This window comes from Gossypium hirsutum, chromosome A11 (genome assembly GCF_007990345.1).
Source record: "Gossypium hirsutum isolate 1008001.06 chromosome A11, Gossypium_hirsutum_v2.1, whole genome shotgun sequence".
NCBI lineage: Eukaryota > Viridiplantae > Streptophyta > Magnoliopsida > Malvales > Malvaceae > Gossypium > Gossypium hirsutum.
The window spans coordinates 2,339,192-2,355,673 of NC_053434.1; the positions used below are offsets into that span (position 1 = coordinate 2,339,192).

General features: G+C 35.9%; 2 protein-coding genes across 9 annotated transcripts; both read right to left on the reverse strand.

Annotated features, from left to right (window-relative positions):
* Positions 1–8: 8 nt before the first annotated feature.
* Positions 9–11,958, reverse strand: LOC107923864 (uncharacterized). Of its 8 annotated transcripts, none has more exons than XM_041080521.1 (18): positions 11,748–11,958; positions 11,487–11,551; positions 8,546–10,686; positions 8,070–8,435; positions 7,548–7,709; positions 6,739–7,136; positions 6,307–6,565; positions 6,150–6,222; positions 5,481–5,533; positions 5,274–5,378; positions 3,450–5,194; positions 3,101–3,212; positions 2,561–2,741; positions 1,789–1,856; positions 1,552–1,667; positions 607–1,464; positions 406–496; positions 9–280 (listed from the first exon to the last, which is right to left on the reverse strand). In XM_041080521.1, the coding sequence occupies exons 3-18, from the start codon at positions 10,353–10,355 to the stop codon at positions 264–266; spliced, it is 6,414 nt and encodes a 2,137-aa protein (XP_040936455.1). In that variant the 5' UTR covers positions 10,356–10,686; positions 11,487–11,551; positions 11,748–11,958; the 3' UTR covers positions 9–263. The 8 variants fall into 8 exon arrangements, with proteins under 8 accessions (XP_040936455.1, XP_040936454.1, XP_040936461.1 ...); XM_041080520.1 differs by having other exon boundaries at positions 11,460–11,551; positions 11,748–11,901; XM_041080527.1 differs by having other exon boundaries at positions 619–1,464; positions 11,487–11,588; positions 11,748–11,901.
* Positions 11,959–13,712: 1,754 nt separating this feature from the next.
* On the reverse strand, positions 13,713–15,478 carry LOC107922755 (60S ribosomal protein L15-1). The gene is made up of 4 exons (XM_016852911.2): positions 15,332–15,478; positions 14,763–14,929; positions 14,204–14,401; positions 13,713–14,113 (listed from the first exon to the last, which is right to left on the reverse strand). The coding sequence occupies exons 1-4, from the start codon at positions 15,333–15,335 to the stop codon at positions 13,868–13,870; spliced, it is 615 nt and encodes a 204-aa protein (XP_016708400.2). The 5' UTR covers positions 15,336–15,478; the 3' UTR covers positions 13,713–13,867.
* Positions 15,479–16,482: the final 1,004 nt, after the last annotated feature.

Here is a 16,482-nt window from a genome sequence, read left to right on the forward strand (position 1 = left end):
AAGGCATGGGGACCAAAGAGAGATTAGATTATAATATTATAATTGTAAACAAAACTAAAATTCATTTCAAAATAAATAATTTTATATATATCTACTGCTACATCTCAAAAGCCAAAGAAAAAATTTTGGTTCCTAGCTCTATCTGTCAATGTCATAATTTACACAAGCTACACCGTTGAATGTTGCCTGTTGTTCATCCAATAAATCTTGAATTTCTCAAAGGACTGGGTTCCCAGGTTCTAAAACAGCTCCTTTTTCGCTTCTCAACCTTGGTTACTTCCTGTTATATAGCCGAGACTGTTATGTTACATTCACCAAACAGTACATTTGGCAATAAAGACAAGGTCTAAAAGAATAGTATTACTACTCCAAGAATACAAAATTGATGAGAAATTTAAACTTCACCTCTAGTACTCCTGCTTTGACCTTTCTGACCTTTGTCATGTGAAACTGGAACTTTTGAGATGATCAATGAGCTTTGTATACCTTCCAAGAGCTGTGGACAACAAACAAGATCTGTAAGCGGCACGACAACAGCCACTTATATATGTGCAATATTAAATGCATAAATTGTTTCAACTTATCAAAAGAAGAAAAGTCCACAACCTTTTTACTTACTCTAGATGTTGGCTGAATCTTCCGATTAGATCTACGAGGTTCAACAACTTCAGATACAATTTTCATTTCCTCCTCAACTTTAGCCAACTTCCCAGAAACTGGAGCAAGTTTCCCTTTACTGATAGATTCGGATTTAGCATTTGATGTGGAAGCTTTCTCAGGGGGTGCATCTGATGAGAGAGCAGCACAAGAAAATAAAACCTGGCCCTCTGCAGCTCCATCAGAACTTGAAGATCTCAACTCCAAGTTATGCTCTCCTGATATATTCTCAGCACCGCTAGCAGAATCCTTGAATTTTGATACATCTGCAGTCAGAGCATCATCAGGTTGAGAACCCACAATGCTTGATAAGCTGTCCTTCTGAGGAATAGTTCTACTAGAAACACTAGGTGGTTTTCCAGACTTGAGAACCTTAGGCTTGGATATAACATTTCTTTTATCCTTCGGTTCAGTTTTATTTTTTGTTCCAGGCTCAGATCCCCGAGGCATTAAATACTTTGTAAATTTAGCTGAATCACTTGTTCCAAGAGTTCTACTGCTCCGATCCGCAACGTAATGTTTGCTTACTTCCATAAACTTTCTTTTCTTTCCTGGCTTAGGAACACCAAAAATAACCCTTGATCCTTCTTTCTTTAAACCAGAACGTTTCATTCTGAGTGAACCAGGCTTACTCTCATCTCTGGTGCTTTTACCAATATTAAATATTTTTTCACCAGCAGTTAAATCCAGCAATCTTGTGTCGTCAGGTTTCTCAGATTCCTTGCTGTCAAAACATTTAGTATTATCCTCTTTGGTCTCTATCACAGGACTGCCTATCCTTGGTCGCTTTTCCAGCGGGGTATCACCCTGAAAAACAGATCAAAGGCTTAGTGCAAAGCAGCCATTAAAGTATTATCAGAGGAACATCAATCAGAAATCTAAACAACATATCACCTCGTGGGAAGAGCCATCATTATCCCCAGAACTGGACCATTCAACCCAATTACCATCCTTCCACATCAGAGAAGGACGAAGAAGCCATGCTTTGACCACAGATGTTTCTCCTTGAGCTGCAACAAAAATAATAAAAAGAGACCTTTATTATTCCCAAAGCAGAGGCTGCACAGACTTTAATACTGAGCACACTGCAATTGAGATTGTTAACAAAATGTTGTACACCATCATACATACCAGGAAAATGGATGGTAAATGATGTTTCATCTTTCTTGCTCTTCTCATTGACAACTCCCTCCCACCAGCTGAAAGAAAAATAATAATAATAATTTCAACATGGTTATTTTCTTGACAATTAAGGCTGAAAGAACTTCGTGCAATTGACGTTCTTCATCCCTCTCTAACTGAAAAATCAAGAAAATATAGGATGCATAGGAGTGCACAGCATTTGATTCCAAAGCCATCCCAAAAAGAGGGCTTAAAGTATAGCTTTTAAGTTAAGACCTTGGCTGAACATTAGTTTGTTCAAAAGATAGTAACAACTTATCAGATTAAAAAATGAAAAGACTTGGGATTCCACAAGAAGATCTATGTAGATTCTTAAACAATGGATCATTGTTTTATATAATGACTTTTGTGACAACCAAGCACAACCTATTTGATGAATTCCCAATAAACTTTCAACTGTTAAACCTATCCAAGTGACAAATTAGTTACATAGTTTATCTAACCCCTTTGTAGGAAACAATTTCAACAGCTTTCACAATTGTGCCATCAACGAGAGTTCTGACTATGGAAACAAAATTATGATTTCACCTTGTAGTATTGTTAAGGGCAATATGACAAACCACTCATGTTGCTAGTTTGGCTAGCAAATCGTGACAAATTATCCTTGCACTACATACTCATAATTCACATAGATTTTTTTATGCCTCCATTATCTTCAACAGTACCATTCCTTTCTTGTCTGATGCACTGCAAGAATGTATATGAAATAGTGAATGCATACCTATCTTGTATCCATGCATCAACCCTATCTCCAGTGGACCAATTATAGTCCCCCATGGCAGCCCTGCGTCTCTTCCTCGTTCCTTCAAATGGCATGGCTGTAATAGGACGAGCACTGCGTATCCTGGGTGCTCTATCCCCTTCACCTTCAACCTCCACCCATTCCTTTAGCCTATCACCATCTGTGAGACCAGCAGTTGATTAAAGTTAGTTAAAAAAACATCCTCATCAGATGTTCACGAGACAAACTTTCTAATCATCTCTGCAAGAATATGCTTTTACATAAGACAGTGACATTTGGAACAGACTAGATGCGTAAACAAATACATTAGAACAGGAAGAGATCCTCATTTCGGTGTATTTAACCATATTTTCTATCTCCCCACAATAAAAGTACACATCATGCAAGCAAAGTGAAATTGGATAGATACCAACATGGAATTTATTAAAAATTAAGGACAAGGATTATCATAGAGATCTGCTTTGCTAATTATCATCATTTAGTTGATTCAACCAAAGCAAGTTATGTGTCATAGCTCACCCTCTGATCGAAGTTCATTGTAACACACATAAGCTTTGCCATCTTTCAACTCCAGAATATCAGCAGGGAACCATGCTACTTTCAAGCCACCTACATCTCCATCTCTCAATACCTAGAAATCAGGAAATGGTAAATCGTAAAAGATCTTATATGAACATAAGATTAAAAAAAACATGTCCAACTGCAACAATTCCCTAAGGTAACTAGGAAAAGCACAAAAAATTTCAAATGCACCACTATATGTACATATTTCCATCAAATAAAGCTGCATCATTAGAACTCAGTAAAGATATAGCATTCAACTAAAGATTAAAAAGCTCAACTTATATATCAAGCTCAAATTACAAACCTCAACATGGGAACCTTCCTTCATATTGTTATCTTTAGAAGTTTCCTTTGCTTTCCCATGTTCAGTATTAGTGGACACCCCTTTACTTTTGGCAATATCTGAAGCTTTGCGACCCTTTTGTCCCTTTTTGTCATTTCCACTTGTTGCAGCAGAACCCAAAATGCCATCTGTCAACCTGGAATGATCCTGCACAGAATCTCTGGCCATCTCTCTAAGAATCGGTGATATTTCATGGTTATTACTTTGCTTTTCGTTCTTATCTGTGGGAACCTCTTGTGAACGCCCGACAACTGAACGAGGAGCCTCCACATTACCACCTTTGTCTAAGTGTTCTCTGATAGCAACATTTGGCTCAGGAGATGCATGGGATACTTTCCAGTATGCCTCTGGACCAGCTTCTACCAATTCAGTCAATGGGAAAGGCTCCCCCATAACAATTTTTCCAGCCTGAGATACAGCTTCGGCTGCCAGCTCAGCAGCTTTAACAATGGCATCCATGTTTTCAGCTTGCTTTGAGGCAGCTGAAGCAGCTTCCACCCTCCTTTTAGAAGCTTCCTTTGCAGCAACAATAACAGTATTTGAACTAGTAGAAGCATCTTCACCCCTCAAGATGGATGCAGGAGTTGCCTTGCCGAGCTTCTTCACACTATCAGAAGACACAGCATTAATTGAAATAGGATCTCTGAAGCCACTAGGAACCAACGCCTCATCGGCCATCATTTTTGCTTGTAAGGCAGCATTTGAGGCAACATTGGCAGCCGCAGCTGCAGCCTTTGCAACAGCAGCTGCTGCTGCTATGGCAACTGCTGCAGAAGTCAGCTTAGTTTCAACATCTGGTGCCAACCCAGTATTTTTTTGCTTGTCCAACTGATTCCATATTTCTTGACTGTGACTAACAGCAGCAGCAGCTAGGGCAGCAGCAACCTCCGCCTGCTTCTGAGCCTCTTTGAGTTTACCAAGGGTCTCTTCAGACAGAGTAGCCTTCGGATCTGAATCTTTGTCACCCTTTTCAAGATAATCAGTAGAGACAGATGTAATAAATTTGTCAGTGGCCAACTTTGAAACAATGGTAGCAGGGGTTGTAATAGCAGCAGGCATAGAGGCATGACTATTCACAACAGTATCCAAAAGAGACTCTGTTTGAGAATGCAGTAATATCTGCCCATGGTCCTCAGAAACTGTAGATTTTTTTCTTTTCCTAGGCTTTGGATCAGCAGAATGCTGACCAGTTCTAAATGTTGCATTTTTGATGTCAAGCAGGGGAGTCCCTGCAAGGACATTGGCAGGACTCCCACTCTGGACCATAGGAACTGTTGAAACCTGTTTCATGATGGAAGAATTAGGCACAGATGCTTCTCTTACAGGAGTTAAATTAACTGCTTCTGTGATAGGAAGTACAGGAAAATGGGTATTGTTATCAAATGCAGAACTCTGTGGAACCCAGGGGCCACGAAAAGGGGATTGGGACATCCAAGGAGCATTATGTCCAACGAAATTCCTTATAGGTGGAGTATGCAACGGAGAAAGTGCCTGCTGATAGTCCGCAACTGCACCTCTTGGAATACTAGCTGGTTGAAGGGCGTCACTGGATGGTGTAGGAATAGTCCAAAGCGGCGAGGAAAGTGGGATCATTGGCTTTACAATTGTTGTTGAAGTACCCCTGCTGTTGGACTGACTGGCAGGTGAGGATGTAGTCTTAGTCTGAAGTGCATTTTGTTTGATTGATTGATCGGGAGTTTTAGCACCTGAGCATTTCACCAAGGTATGCAGTTAATAGATAACAGCAAAGAAAATGATTCAACTATGTAAGGTCAAGATAGATACCTATATGTGTCTGCAACGGAGTTTCAGGGCTAACAAGAGATTTTTTACAATGTACCCTGTCCATACATGCTTGCCAAGCTTTCTCCCATATGGTTCTTCCACCATCTGCCAAAGATACAAAAATAGTAACTAAATCCATATTTCAAAAAAAAAAAAAAAAAAAGAAAAGCCCAAGGTAAAATATTGTTAGAGAGAAGAAAACCTAACCAGGTCCCCCAAATGCTGATATCATATAAGCTTCATCAGGCGCAATTCCTTGACTGCAGAAACAATGAATTAGATGGATACACTCAAATGACTAGAAATCCTAAAGAGAAAAGCAAACACCATAGACAACAAGATTTGACAATGATATCACGGTACATTTATAAAAAATCTCAATGCGTGCTCCATACATATAAACTAGGGATAAAGCAACATTTAGACCCTTAACTTAGAAGCTTTTTCCAACTTAATCTCTGAACATATTTTTGGTCCACAATAGTCCTGGAAGTTGGCATCTTTTCCCAGTTTTGGTCCATGTGATGATGTGCACTCTTATATTGTGCCACATCATTGCCTAAAAATTATAAGTTTTTATTAAAAAATTGTGATGAGTTGGCACAACCTTGGACTGCCACATCACCACATGGACCAAATTTGGGAAAAGTTGCCAAGTTCCAAGACTAATGTGGACCAAAAAATAATTTCAGGGACCAAGTGAAAAAATAGTCAAGTTCAGGGATTAAATGTTGCCTTAACCCTATAAACTAATCACTGTTAATTTTCAACAACCCAGAGGGAAGGAAAAGGATATAACAGAGCCTCAGTATAATGTCAAAACATGTCAGTGTAGTACAGATATATACCAAAATGAACAAAAGTGTCACCACTTACATCAGAGCTCCATATACAAAAATCTGAGCACGTAATTGAACTTGTTGCAAATCTGTAAAGGGCTGGTTAAACACTGCATACGAAGAAGCTGAGGTTTTCAAGTCTGGAAAACCAGATACTGAAGTAAAAAGAACACCAAATGGTTTCATATTACCACCTTCCATGTGTCCCAAATACTGCATCTCATTAGATTTCACAAGCTGGCCAATTTCAGATGTACTGAGTGACACATTACTCGTTCTACCACTTCTTTCTGATTGTCTTGCAGGAGTTGTATCTTTTGCAACAACACCCTTTCTAGCAGCTTCCTTTCCTGTGCTCTTACTACCAGCTCGCCTTGTTTTACGATCAGAAGTCCCCTTGGAGCCACCACCCAAATTTTCCCTTTTAGAGGTTGTTGGAATTCGCTCAACAACCTTCTTGTATGAACACACAGAGTGAGAGAGCAAGTGCAACACAGACAGAGCATGACCAGGATGAAATGGTAATATGTAGCAGCACAAAATAGTTCTAAAAATCATCTAGAATATACAATCAGGAAACTATTATTAGAGCACAAAAAGGTTCACTTAAATAAAGCATCACTTACAGAGGATGTTTTGTCATGCTGAACAGTAGAAAAAGGTTGCCAATTCTTGCCAGCTTCTTTTTCAGACAAATTTGCCAATGGAGATACCTCGAAGGTGAAACTTCCATCTCCTGAAGATGCAACATTTCCTTTAGTATCCTGAGAAATAGACATCTCTTTATTTCCTTCCCCATTAGTGACCCCAGACACTGAAGCACCCAGATCTTTGGATCCTTTCACAGTAGGTGTTCCGATTTCACTTTCTGGCTGCTCAGAAGTTCTAACAAGAATCGGAGATCCACAGGAAGGATTGTCAAGATCAGCACTACTACTTCCACATTCCATTATGTGAATCTTAGTTTGAGATTCAGATGAAGGTGCAGAAGGAAAGGAACTATTATGTGTCTTCACATGATCACCTTCAACATCAAATTAATCCATCATAAGAATAACATGAAATAATGTGGGAGGGAAAAAGGAAAACTGATGAAATAGTCTCACCAAAAAAAAATTGAGCCATTGAAGAGGCCAAAAATGCAATTAATTGAAGGACTGTATATATCTAGAAACAAGTTCCAGACTTCATAAAATACCCTTGAACGGGACATAACTTCACAAGCAGAAATTATAAGCGAAAGAGATGCATCCCAATAATCTGGGGAGAAGTGGAAGGGGATGGAAACAACAGAAGAAGACAAACCAACTTTTACTGACATGACGGAGAACAGATCTAAAGGAAAAGACTCGGAGGGTAAATGATTAAAGATTCCACCATGAAAGCTTAAAATATCTAATTACAATTTTTTTAAAAAAAAGATAAAGAAACTCACCATCAGCCTGATGCACAACAAGTTGACCACTGATCTGTTCAGAAGGTAATTTGTGGTCACCATCTTCAGGATGATTCTGGTCAGCGTTATGGGACAGTTCCTTTGAAGTCGAAGGCTCTGAATTTGTTAATATTTTGTCATTATCTTGAATTGATACGGCACCTGGGGGAATTTTATTGTAGTGGAAATTAATCTTGTGAAGACTCGAGCAACAAAAATGCAAGGGTATGTGTTTCATGAAGTATAAACAGTGGCTCATAACCAAACAATCATCAACACAAAAATAAAACATTGCAGAACGAACTACAATGAAGCAAGGAAACAGCACCATAATGGCAAGGTATGAATAACAGTAAAACTTCCCATTAAAACTGCTCTAGCTATAGCAGACTACCAAATAGAATTTGCATACACCCTACAGGATTAATATGTATGAAATTGCCAACAAGAAAAGTCTAAGTTGGGGACTTGAGATGATTACTAGGCAAACCAAGAAAGCCTATGTTAATCATAAAGGGTCACCTGAAGATACTGAAGAACCCCTTTTGGAAACAACTTGAGCTTCCGCACCATCAGTCCCTCTCACAATTGAATCACAGACATTAGAAGGTGCATGCATATTCTTTACAGCCTCCAGACTGACACCATGAACCGTCTGGTCCCCACTTTGGCCGACAGCATTAAAGGTATCCTCGCTTGACAAGGACTGATCAACTTTCTTACAAGAGGACAGTTGACCAGTCTCACAAGGTGCACCTTTTACTGTTCTCATTTCAGAACTCTTCATAATTGAGAGACTTGCCTCTGGAGATGACACTTGAACCTCTTTCTGATCAAAAACAGCAGCAGAAGGGAGACTCTTACCATAAGGCAAAAGAACACAATCCACTGTATCATGGTAATACCAAGTTAGCAAATGATGCAGGACTGTAAAAGACGGCAAAAAAAAAGAACAAAAAAGCTCAGTTATCAAAATTAAAGCTTAAAAATAAACATACCTGACTTCCCACTGATGGCAACATTAGATTGTAGATCTGAATCTAACTCATTTACTGTGTCACCTGTGCCAAAGGAAGAGGAATCAACTCCCTTTATTACAATCGAAGATCCACCCTCCCCGTGATCTGTTTTACTACAATCAGAAGGCAATTGGGTGTTCTGCTTTGCAGCAGCTGAAACACTCTGATCAAATTTATAATCATCATTATGTTCAGAGACTGTAAATTCCTCATCTATTCTCGTAGGTTCTGCTCCCAAAGTATTGTGGGCACCATCACCTTCACCCTTAGAACCTTTAACATCTTGCACCGACAACAAATATTTCTCAGGCTTGCTGCTCAAGATTTTTGAATCAGAGTGGCAATTACTTTCTGACAAATCTTTCTTCTCAATGGCATGACATGCTACCTGCACCATCGAATCCGAGTTATCCAACTTTGACTCTCGACTCACAGAAATTTGAGCATCAGTATTGCTGATTACACTTTCCTTCTCCTTAAGGTTAGTATCACCAACAAAGGGCATTGGTGATATGTTATGTAATTTTCCTACAGACAAGACAATATCTTTGGATATGCTAGTTTGAGGAGGACTTTCTACACCCAAGTCCTCCCTGCACCCTTCCAACTTTTGGAGGTCAGAATTCTCTTTCAATATCCTATCAGATGGCTTGCCCACAGTAGGTGTAATGTTTCCAATAGCATGTCCTTCTTCCTTAGATTGAATGTCCAAGGCCGAATGCTTCTGCACATGCAAGGTAACACTTCCACCTGCATTTCCAATCAAGTTCTCACCATCAATGTGAATTTCTTGGCTTGAATCAACATTTTCCCTTCCTAAACTGACAACAGTTTCATCAATGATATCATTTTTAAAAGGTATCTTATCTTGACTCTCTAAAAATGCACTACTGGAATGGGTGTTTTGCACAGAGGGAATCACAGTACCAACTTGTGACCCAGAAGCAAATTTATCTACCTGTTCCCTGTTATCCACTAATTGATCAACCGAAGCTTCCACTTGATTTTGATTAGCAACAATTTGTTCACAATCTTTAGACTCATCTCTCTCAGGTAAGTCAGTATTTCTCATGTTTGGAACTTCCAATGCCCTATCAGTAGAGGGCTCAAATTCATGTGATTGAGAAACATCTTCAACCAACAAATGATCTCCTGATACATCACCTTTCAACCCAGAAAACTTTCCTGGAATCTCACCTGTCTGTAAGGCAGGCTGTAAGCCACCGTCTACTTCAGAAAGACCACAATCTCCATGTTTCAAACTAGGTTCCATCTGCTTTATTATGCCGCCTTCTTCATCACTGGCATCTGAATCCTTACTACTGGCACAGGTGTTTTGCACAGAGGGAATCACAAAATCAGTTTGAGACCCAGAAGCAAAGTTATCAACCTGTTCCCTGTTATCCACAACTTGATCAACCGAAACTTCCACTTGATTCTCATTAACAACAATTTCTTCACCATCTTTAGACTCCTCTCTCTCAGATAAGTCAGTATTTCTTATATTTGGAGCTTTCAATGCCCCATCAACAGAGGGGTCAAATTTATGTGGTTGAGAGACATCATCATGATCTCCCAACACATCACCTTCCAACCCAGATAATTTTCCTGGAATCTCACCTGTCTGTAAGGCAGGCTGTAAGCCTACTTTAGAAAGACCACTATCTCCTTGTTCCAAACTAGGCTCCATCTTCCTTATTATGCCACCCAGTTCATCACAGGCATCTGAATCCTTACTAATAGATTGACCAATAACACTTTCGTCCTGTCCTACAGATTTTAATAGCATTTCAACAGATTCAGAAGAGGCAGCCTCAGACCAGACATTGTTGTGCCTAGAAATTGAACAAGGTTCAGCTGCACTTGAACTAAATGCAATGCCACTACTCCCCCGTGAAAAATCTTCAATCCACTGATTATCTTCACCGCTTTCAATGCCAAGAAAAGCTTCAGTTTCAGCCAAACTATCAAATCTTAAGTGTCCATGAAGGTTATCATCAAAATCAAATTTGGAGAGAGCATACGGGTGTAAAACAGGAGGAAATTTATTGTTCCCTTAGCCAGCTAAATGAAGATTTGGGCTTTGGAAATCATTGTCATCATAATCCATGAGTGTATCCCTATAACAGAAAACACTTAGAAGAAGAAAATGGGTTGTGGAATTGCAGTTCAAATAATACACAGATAATGAGATCAGGCCTTAAGGTTGTAAGAGTATCCTCGTACAATGTGAATTGCCTACAAAAAGTGTAAAGTTATGAAACTTTCGCCAACCACATTACCCAGTTTACTACTTCCCATAGAGTTGAATAGTAACTTGCAGTTCAAAGAACATAAATTCAAATGGATTAATTAATGCAAAGCCTGAAAAAGATGCCAACTGTTCACATTGCATGGCCCAATGCCATAAAAAAATTGACGAGTAAAAATGAATAAATGACGTGTATGGATCCTTTTTTTTTTTTACTTTCCCAATATAGCATGAAAATCTGATATACTACAATTACGAAGTTTGATGCAAGTCAATTCAAAAAAGGATAATGTCTGCAAAATTTTAATTGCATGTAAACATGTAAAAAAACACAACCTTTCTTCTGAAACGAATTAAACAAAACATCTAGCCCGAACACATTAAACATAAAACTATACTAAGCGAACGAAAATGATATAACATAACAGACCGAACTTAAGTCAAACTAGAAAAGAGAATAAAAGAAGTTGGTTTCAATCTAATTAAGCGGAAACCCACAAGAACATCATTCTAAACTTTCACACTAAACTCACCATTTCAAAAATATAGACAAATGTGTTCAAGTTATATTTAAAATGACAAAAGAAAAACCTAAAAAATAATTTGTTTATTGAAAAACCAAGTAGGAATATGAACAGTTACCAGAGCAAGTAAGTCTAGAGACGCTACCTCCCTCCATCCGGTGATGAAACCCAGGCGATTTGATATCAACTCCTCCCTAATCGTAAGGTCATCTAATGCACCAGAAAACTCCAATTCAGAACAACACCACTTCAACCAAAAACATAACAACAAGACGAAATCAAACTAAGGACAAAAAGAAAACCAAAGAATAGAAGATAAAAGTTAAAAACGAAAAATGAAAATTGCTTGAATAAAACCTAAGCTAACGGAGCTTAATTGAAGAATTATTTAGCAACTGCGACTCACCGGAATCTTGAATTCTCCGGCGGATCGAGTTAGGGTTCCGGGGAATAGGAGTAAAAAAAGGAAAGTCAGTTAAAGAAAGAGAGGGAAATGGTTTTCTCGCTGAGAAAATGAGAAAAATGATGAAAACGAGGGGATGGTGATTCGTAATTTTGAAATTTTAATAAATTAAATAAAATAATGCTCTAAAAAAACGGAGACCATTAGATGGCCTTCAATGTTTCGCAATGTCACACTTGCCTTGTTCTTATGCGCTTGATAAAACGTCAAATAATCAATACTAATATATATTATAAGCTTTCGTAATCACTACATTACAAATTTTCATTTTCATCACTTAATTAAAAGAATGTTATAATTTAATCAATGAACTTTTTAAAATTATTGTTTTTCACTATACTGTTAAGCGACATTTATGTAATTGGTATAATAATTATTTTAATCCTCAATTTTTATAGTTTTATCAATTTCACCCTAATTCTATATAAATTATAAAAAACTAGAATTTATTTAAAAATAGAAATTTGTATATAAAAATTATAAAAAAATAAATTCTTGAAAATATTTTTACCAAAAACTAATATTTATGAGATATAAATTTATCATTTAATAGAATCCAATAACAGATTAAAAATATAACAAAACAAAAAAAATTAGATCATTACATGTTCCATCAACATTTTTTTATACCAAATTAGTAATATATTTAAGCCAAGTTTCATGCACTTGAAAAACATCCATTATTGGTATTATAGAGTCTTGTAAAATTGACTCTCATACCATATTTTTAGCAAAAAAAAAAACAAAAACAAAAATATACCATAATGTTTTTCCAAACTCAATTCAAAATTTCAAATCACTTAAATTATTTCTAAATCCTAAATTGTAAAAAAAAAATTATATTTTGAATTATTTTCTTTTCTTATAACAAAGAAGACATGTCAAGAAATAGAATAGGTAAAGAGAAAACCAATAGTCTTAGATAATGGTTTTTTCTATGTTTATTAAAGAATGGGTATCAAATATTTCTATACAAATAATATAGAGAGAAAACTTGAAGGATTTAAAAACAATTTTTTCTCCTCACTTATCTATTTTTTAAAAAAAAATTATTATTGACTTTTGTTTTAATTTAAATTTTTAATTTTTTAATTTTAAAAAAAAAAATCAATTTTGATCATTTTATACATGGTCAGACTTAAATTGAAAAAAAATATAAAAATCGAAAACTAAATTTATTATTACACCAACTAAAATAATATCACTTAACCATCAAGTGACCTAAAAAATAAATTTGAAAATTTTAATCACCACATAAGAATTTTTTTTAGTTAAATAAGCAAAATAAAAACTTCAGTGACTAGTTGTAAAATTTAGTCTTTATTAATAATTATGGTTCTGATCCTTATTTTACTTCAAATTTGAAATTCATTTTATATATTTTAATTTTTGACATATTATTAGTTAACATACAAATTTTATTCAAAGATTAGTGCATATTGTAATGATTTTTATTTTACAAATTAAACTAAAACTCTAATCTTTAAATATGTTTACATAATTAAACCAACGTAAAGTGACGAACCATTCAGATAATGTTAACAGACTCGTCCAATTTCAGTTAATGTAAAACATAATTTTGTGAAAAATACGGTCCGAAAATATAGTTTGTTGTTCTATGAGACCAACCCTAAATTAGATGATAATCCAACATAAATTTTGAATGAAGATGATGCAATGATACCGTTAGGCGAAATTATTTTATTTACAGTTTACTGATACAGCATAAATATATATTATCATATATTAATCTTAAAAATATAAAAAATAATTAAATAAATAAATAACTCAATTCAAATACTTAGCCTACTACGTATTAATTTTGGTTGTAAAAGGCCCCCAAGTTAGCTTCACTTGAAAAATAAAAACCGTTTTTCCCCCAAAGATATTAGAGAATCTGGAACCATATTTCAGACTGAAATAGACTCGACATTTCTTTTCATCGAAATTGAATAAAAACTCAAACAGAAATAAACTTGCAAAAATTTCAAACTCAGTAAAAGGAATGCCAAAATCCCACAAAGATAGAAGCAATTAATACGTCTGAAAGTAACCTACTAAACTCAACGGTAACGACGAAGGGAAAGGGTGTTGTTTCTCTTCCAGGTAGCCCTTCGAGATGGCCGATTCTTGTGGTGCAAGTGACCCTTCCCATGCAGACCCCTGTTTTTCTTACCTGCAGATGTGAGTCCTCGAAGTTCCCTGTGCTTGTGAACGGGATTGCAGATCCAGTTAATTCTCGGGTCGTTGCGGATTGCATTGTGTGCAACATCAACAAGGATAACCTCAAAGTACTTGTAAGTAGAATCCTACAAAGATCACATCATGCACAAAGCAATGAGGGCAATGGAATAATCCAGTAAATGGAGAAACCAGAACATTTAGCAACTATTACAAACCTCGTTGATCCAGTATGAGTTAACAACTCTGAGACCTCCTAATTTTCGACCAGCTCGCTCCTCTGCAACAGACCGCTTGCTGCGCTGGAACTTCAATTGGGTAACACCTTGGTTTGTGGGCTTACCATAGACAATACCTTTGGGAACAGGCCTCTTTCGACCACCCCTTCTAACTCGAACACGATAAACTACATAACCCTGTAAAAATGGACATCTACTTTATTTGGGAAAAATTAAGTCAAATTATGTACAGAGAGCCTTACTACTCCCTTATACCATTTAGCTCAAAGCATTCATATCTAACACCCATGTCCGACACTAGACAAGCGCTTAGGGATACCATACTCTAAACATCTTCCAAATACATGAATAAGCTTAGACGAACTAAAATACTCAAACCTTACGCCCAAAATCAAGTATTAAGATATAGCAAATGGCATTTGCAAACAATTAATTGTTTAATTTAAAGAACATACATTGATTAAATTTTGAGAGAAAGCCCTAAGCAAATCAAGATCCAGAGATATGTTGTTTAGAATGAAACGGAATTCGTCATTACCTGCTTAGCCTTGTAACCCAAGCGCCGAGCCTTGTCAGGACGAGTAGGGTGGTTGACCCTAACAATGGCTGGATGCTGACGGTATTCCCAGCACCTCACCCTCTGTAAAAACCTCATCACATCCGATTGCTTCTTCCTCCATAGCTCCGACACGTACTTGTAAGCCCCTACATTCAATCATCCCACATAAATCACCAGAACAATTAAAATAATTAAGGCTTTTTTTTTCACGTAGAGAAATCACTATACACTTCAATGGTCCTGTTTTTAAGCCATAAAAGTCCATATATTTTATAAATCTGCAAAATACTTTCTTTAAATATCTGAGAAAAAAAGAACCTATTAAAACGAGCTCAAACAAAGATAATAACCAAAGAAAAAATGAAAAATCTCACATGATATTTAACTTATTTGAAACACGTTAAGAATAAAACTGGGATCAACCCCTTAGTAGAAATGTGACAAAAAAATTAAGAGAAACATGGAAGAAAATGATTCATAGAAAAGGAAAGAAACAATATGTAACTATAAACAGTAAACAAAGAAAGAAATTGAGCTTGGAAGAGTACCCATTAGCGAGCTGCGGAAAGGTTGGCTAGGGTTTTCTCAAATAACAGAAGATGGATGGCGAGCGCTAGCGGGGAAAATGACTTTTTATAAAGGACAAGCCTTATTGTGTCGCGGCCCGCTAGTACACCCATGGGCGGCAACGGATGCCAGCCCAAACAGGCAATCCAAGTATCTTTGACCTCCATTGAGCGGCAGCATCCTTCAGCCCAGGCTCAATAATATAATTTATTTATATACAATTATAAACTACCCTAAAAACATTTTTTAAAAAGTAACAAATATTATTATAATCAATTTATAATATCATAATCTTTTTGATTAAGTCCGTACTACGAATTCACCAAACACAACTTCAAGGGCGAAGTTAGAAAATAGGGGGGCCAGATGAAATTTTAATTTTTTATAGTTTATATCTTTATAATTTGTAAATGATTAAATCGAATTTTTAAAATTTTATGGGGTCAAAGTACAATTTTACCTTTACTAATTTAAAATTTTTAAAAAACAATTAAGAGCCTAAAAAATAATTTTACATTTTAGGAGGGGCCGGGGCCATACCAGCCCCCTGACTTCGCCCTTGCACAACTTAATTAAGAAAGATATATTTATCTTTTTTATTTTTTATATAAAACCTTTAAATAAAACAACTATAAAAATTGCATTTTATACACAATGTCCAAAAATTGAACTTAAAATTGATGAAAATTTGTGCACAAAACCTTTATCACTTCACCCGTAATTCATCTAATGTATAACTTTTTTTATAATCATGTCTTTAACAAAAAATTTTACTTTTTCACATACATAATATACGTAAAAATATATTTATGAAAATTTTAAATTAAATTTAAGCAAGGTTTTGATTGAAATTGTTTTGTAAAAAAATTGATGTCGAATTCAAATCCCATCATATTATTATTTTACTAAAAAAATATAAAAAGATAAAATCAACATCATATTTGTTACTTTACATATTTAAGAATATTTTAATAGTTTCTCAATTGCGTTAATGTTTAATTAACTTTTTAAGTCAAGATATTAACTCAATCAAAAACTTAATATATGTATAAATATGAATGACATAATCTTATATTATTTTAATAATAAGTTAAATTAAACCGATTTAAAGTATCTAAACTCAAAACAATTA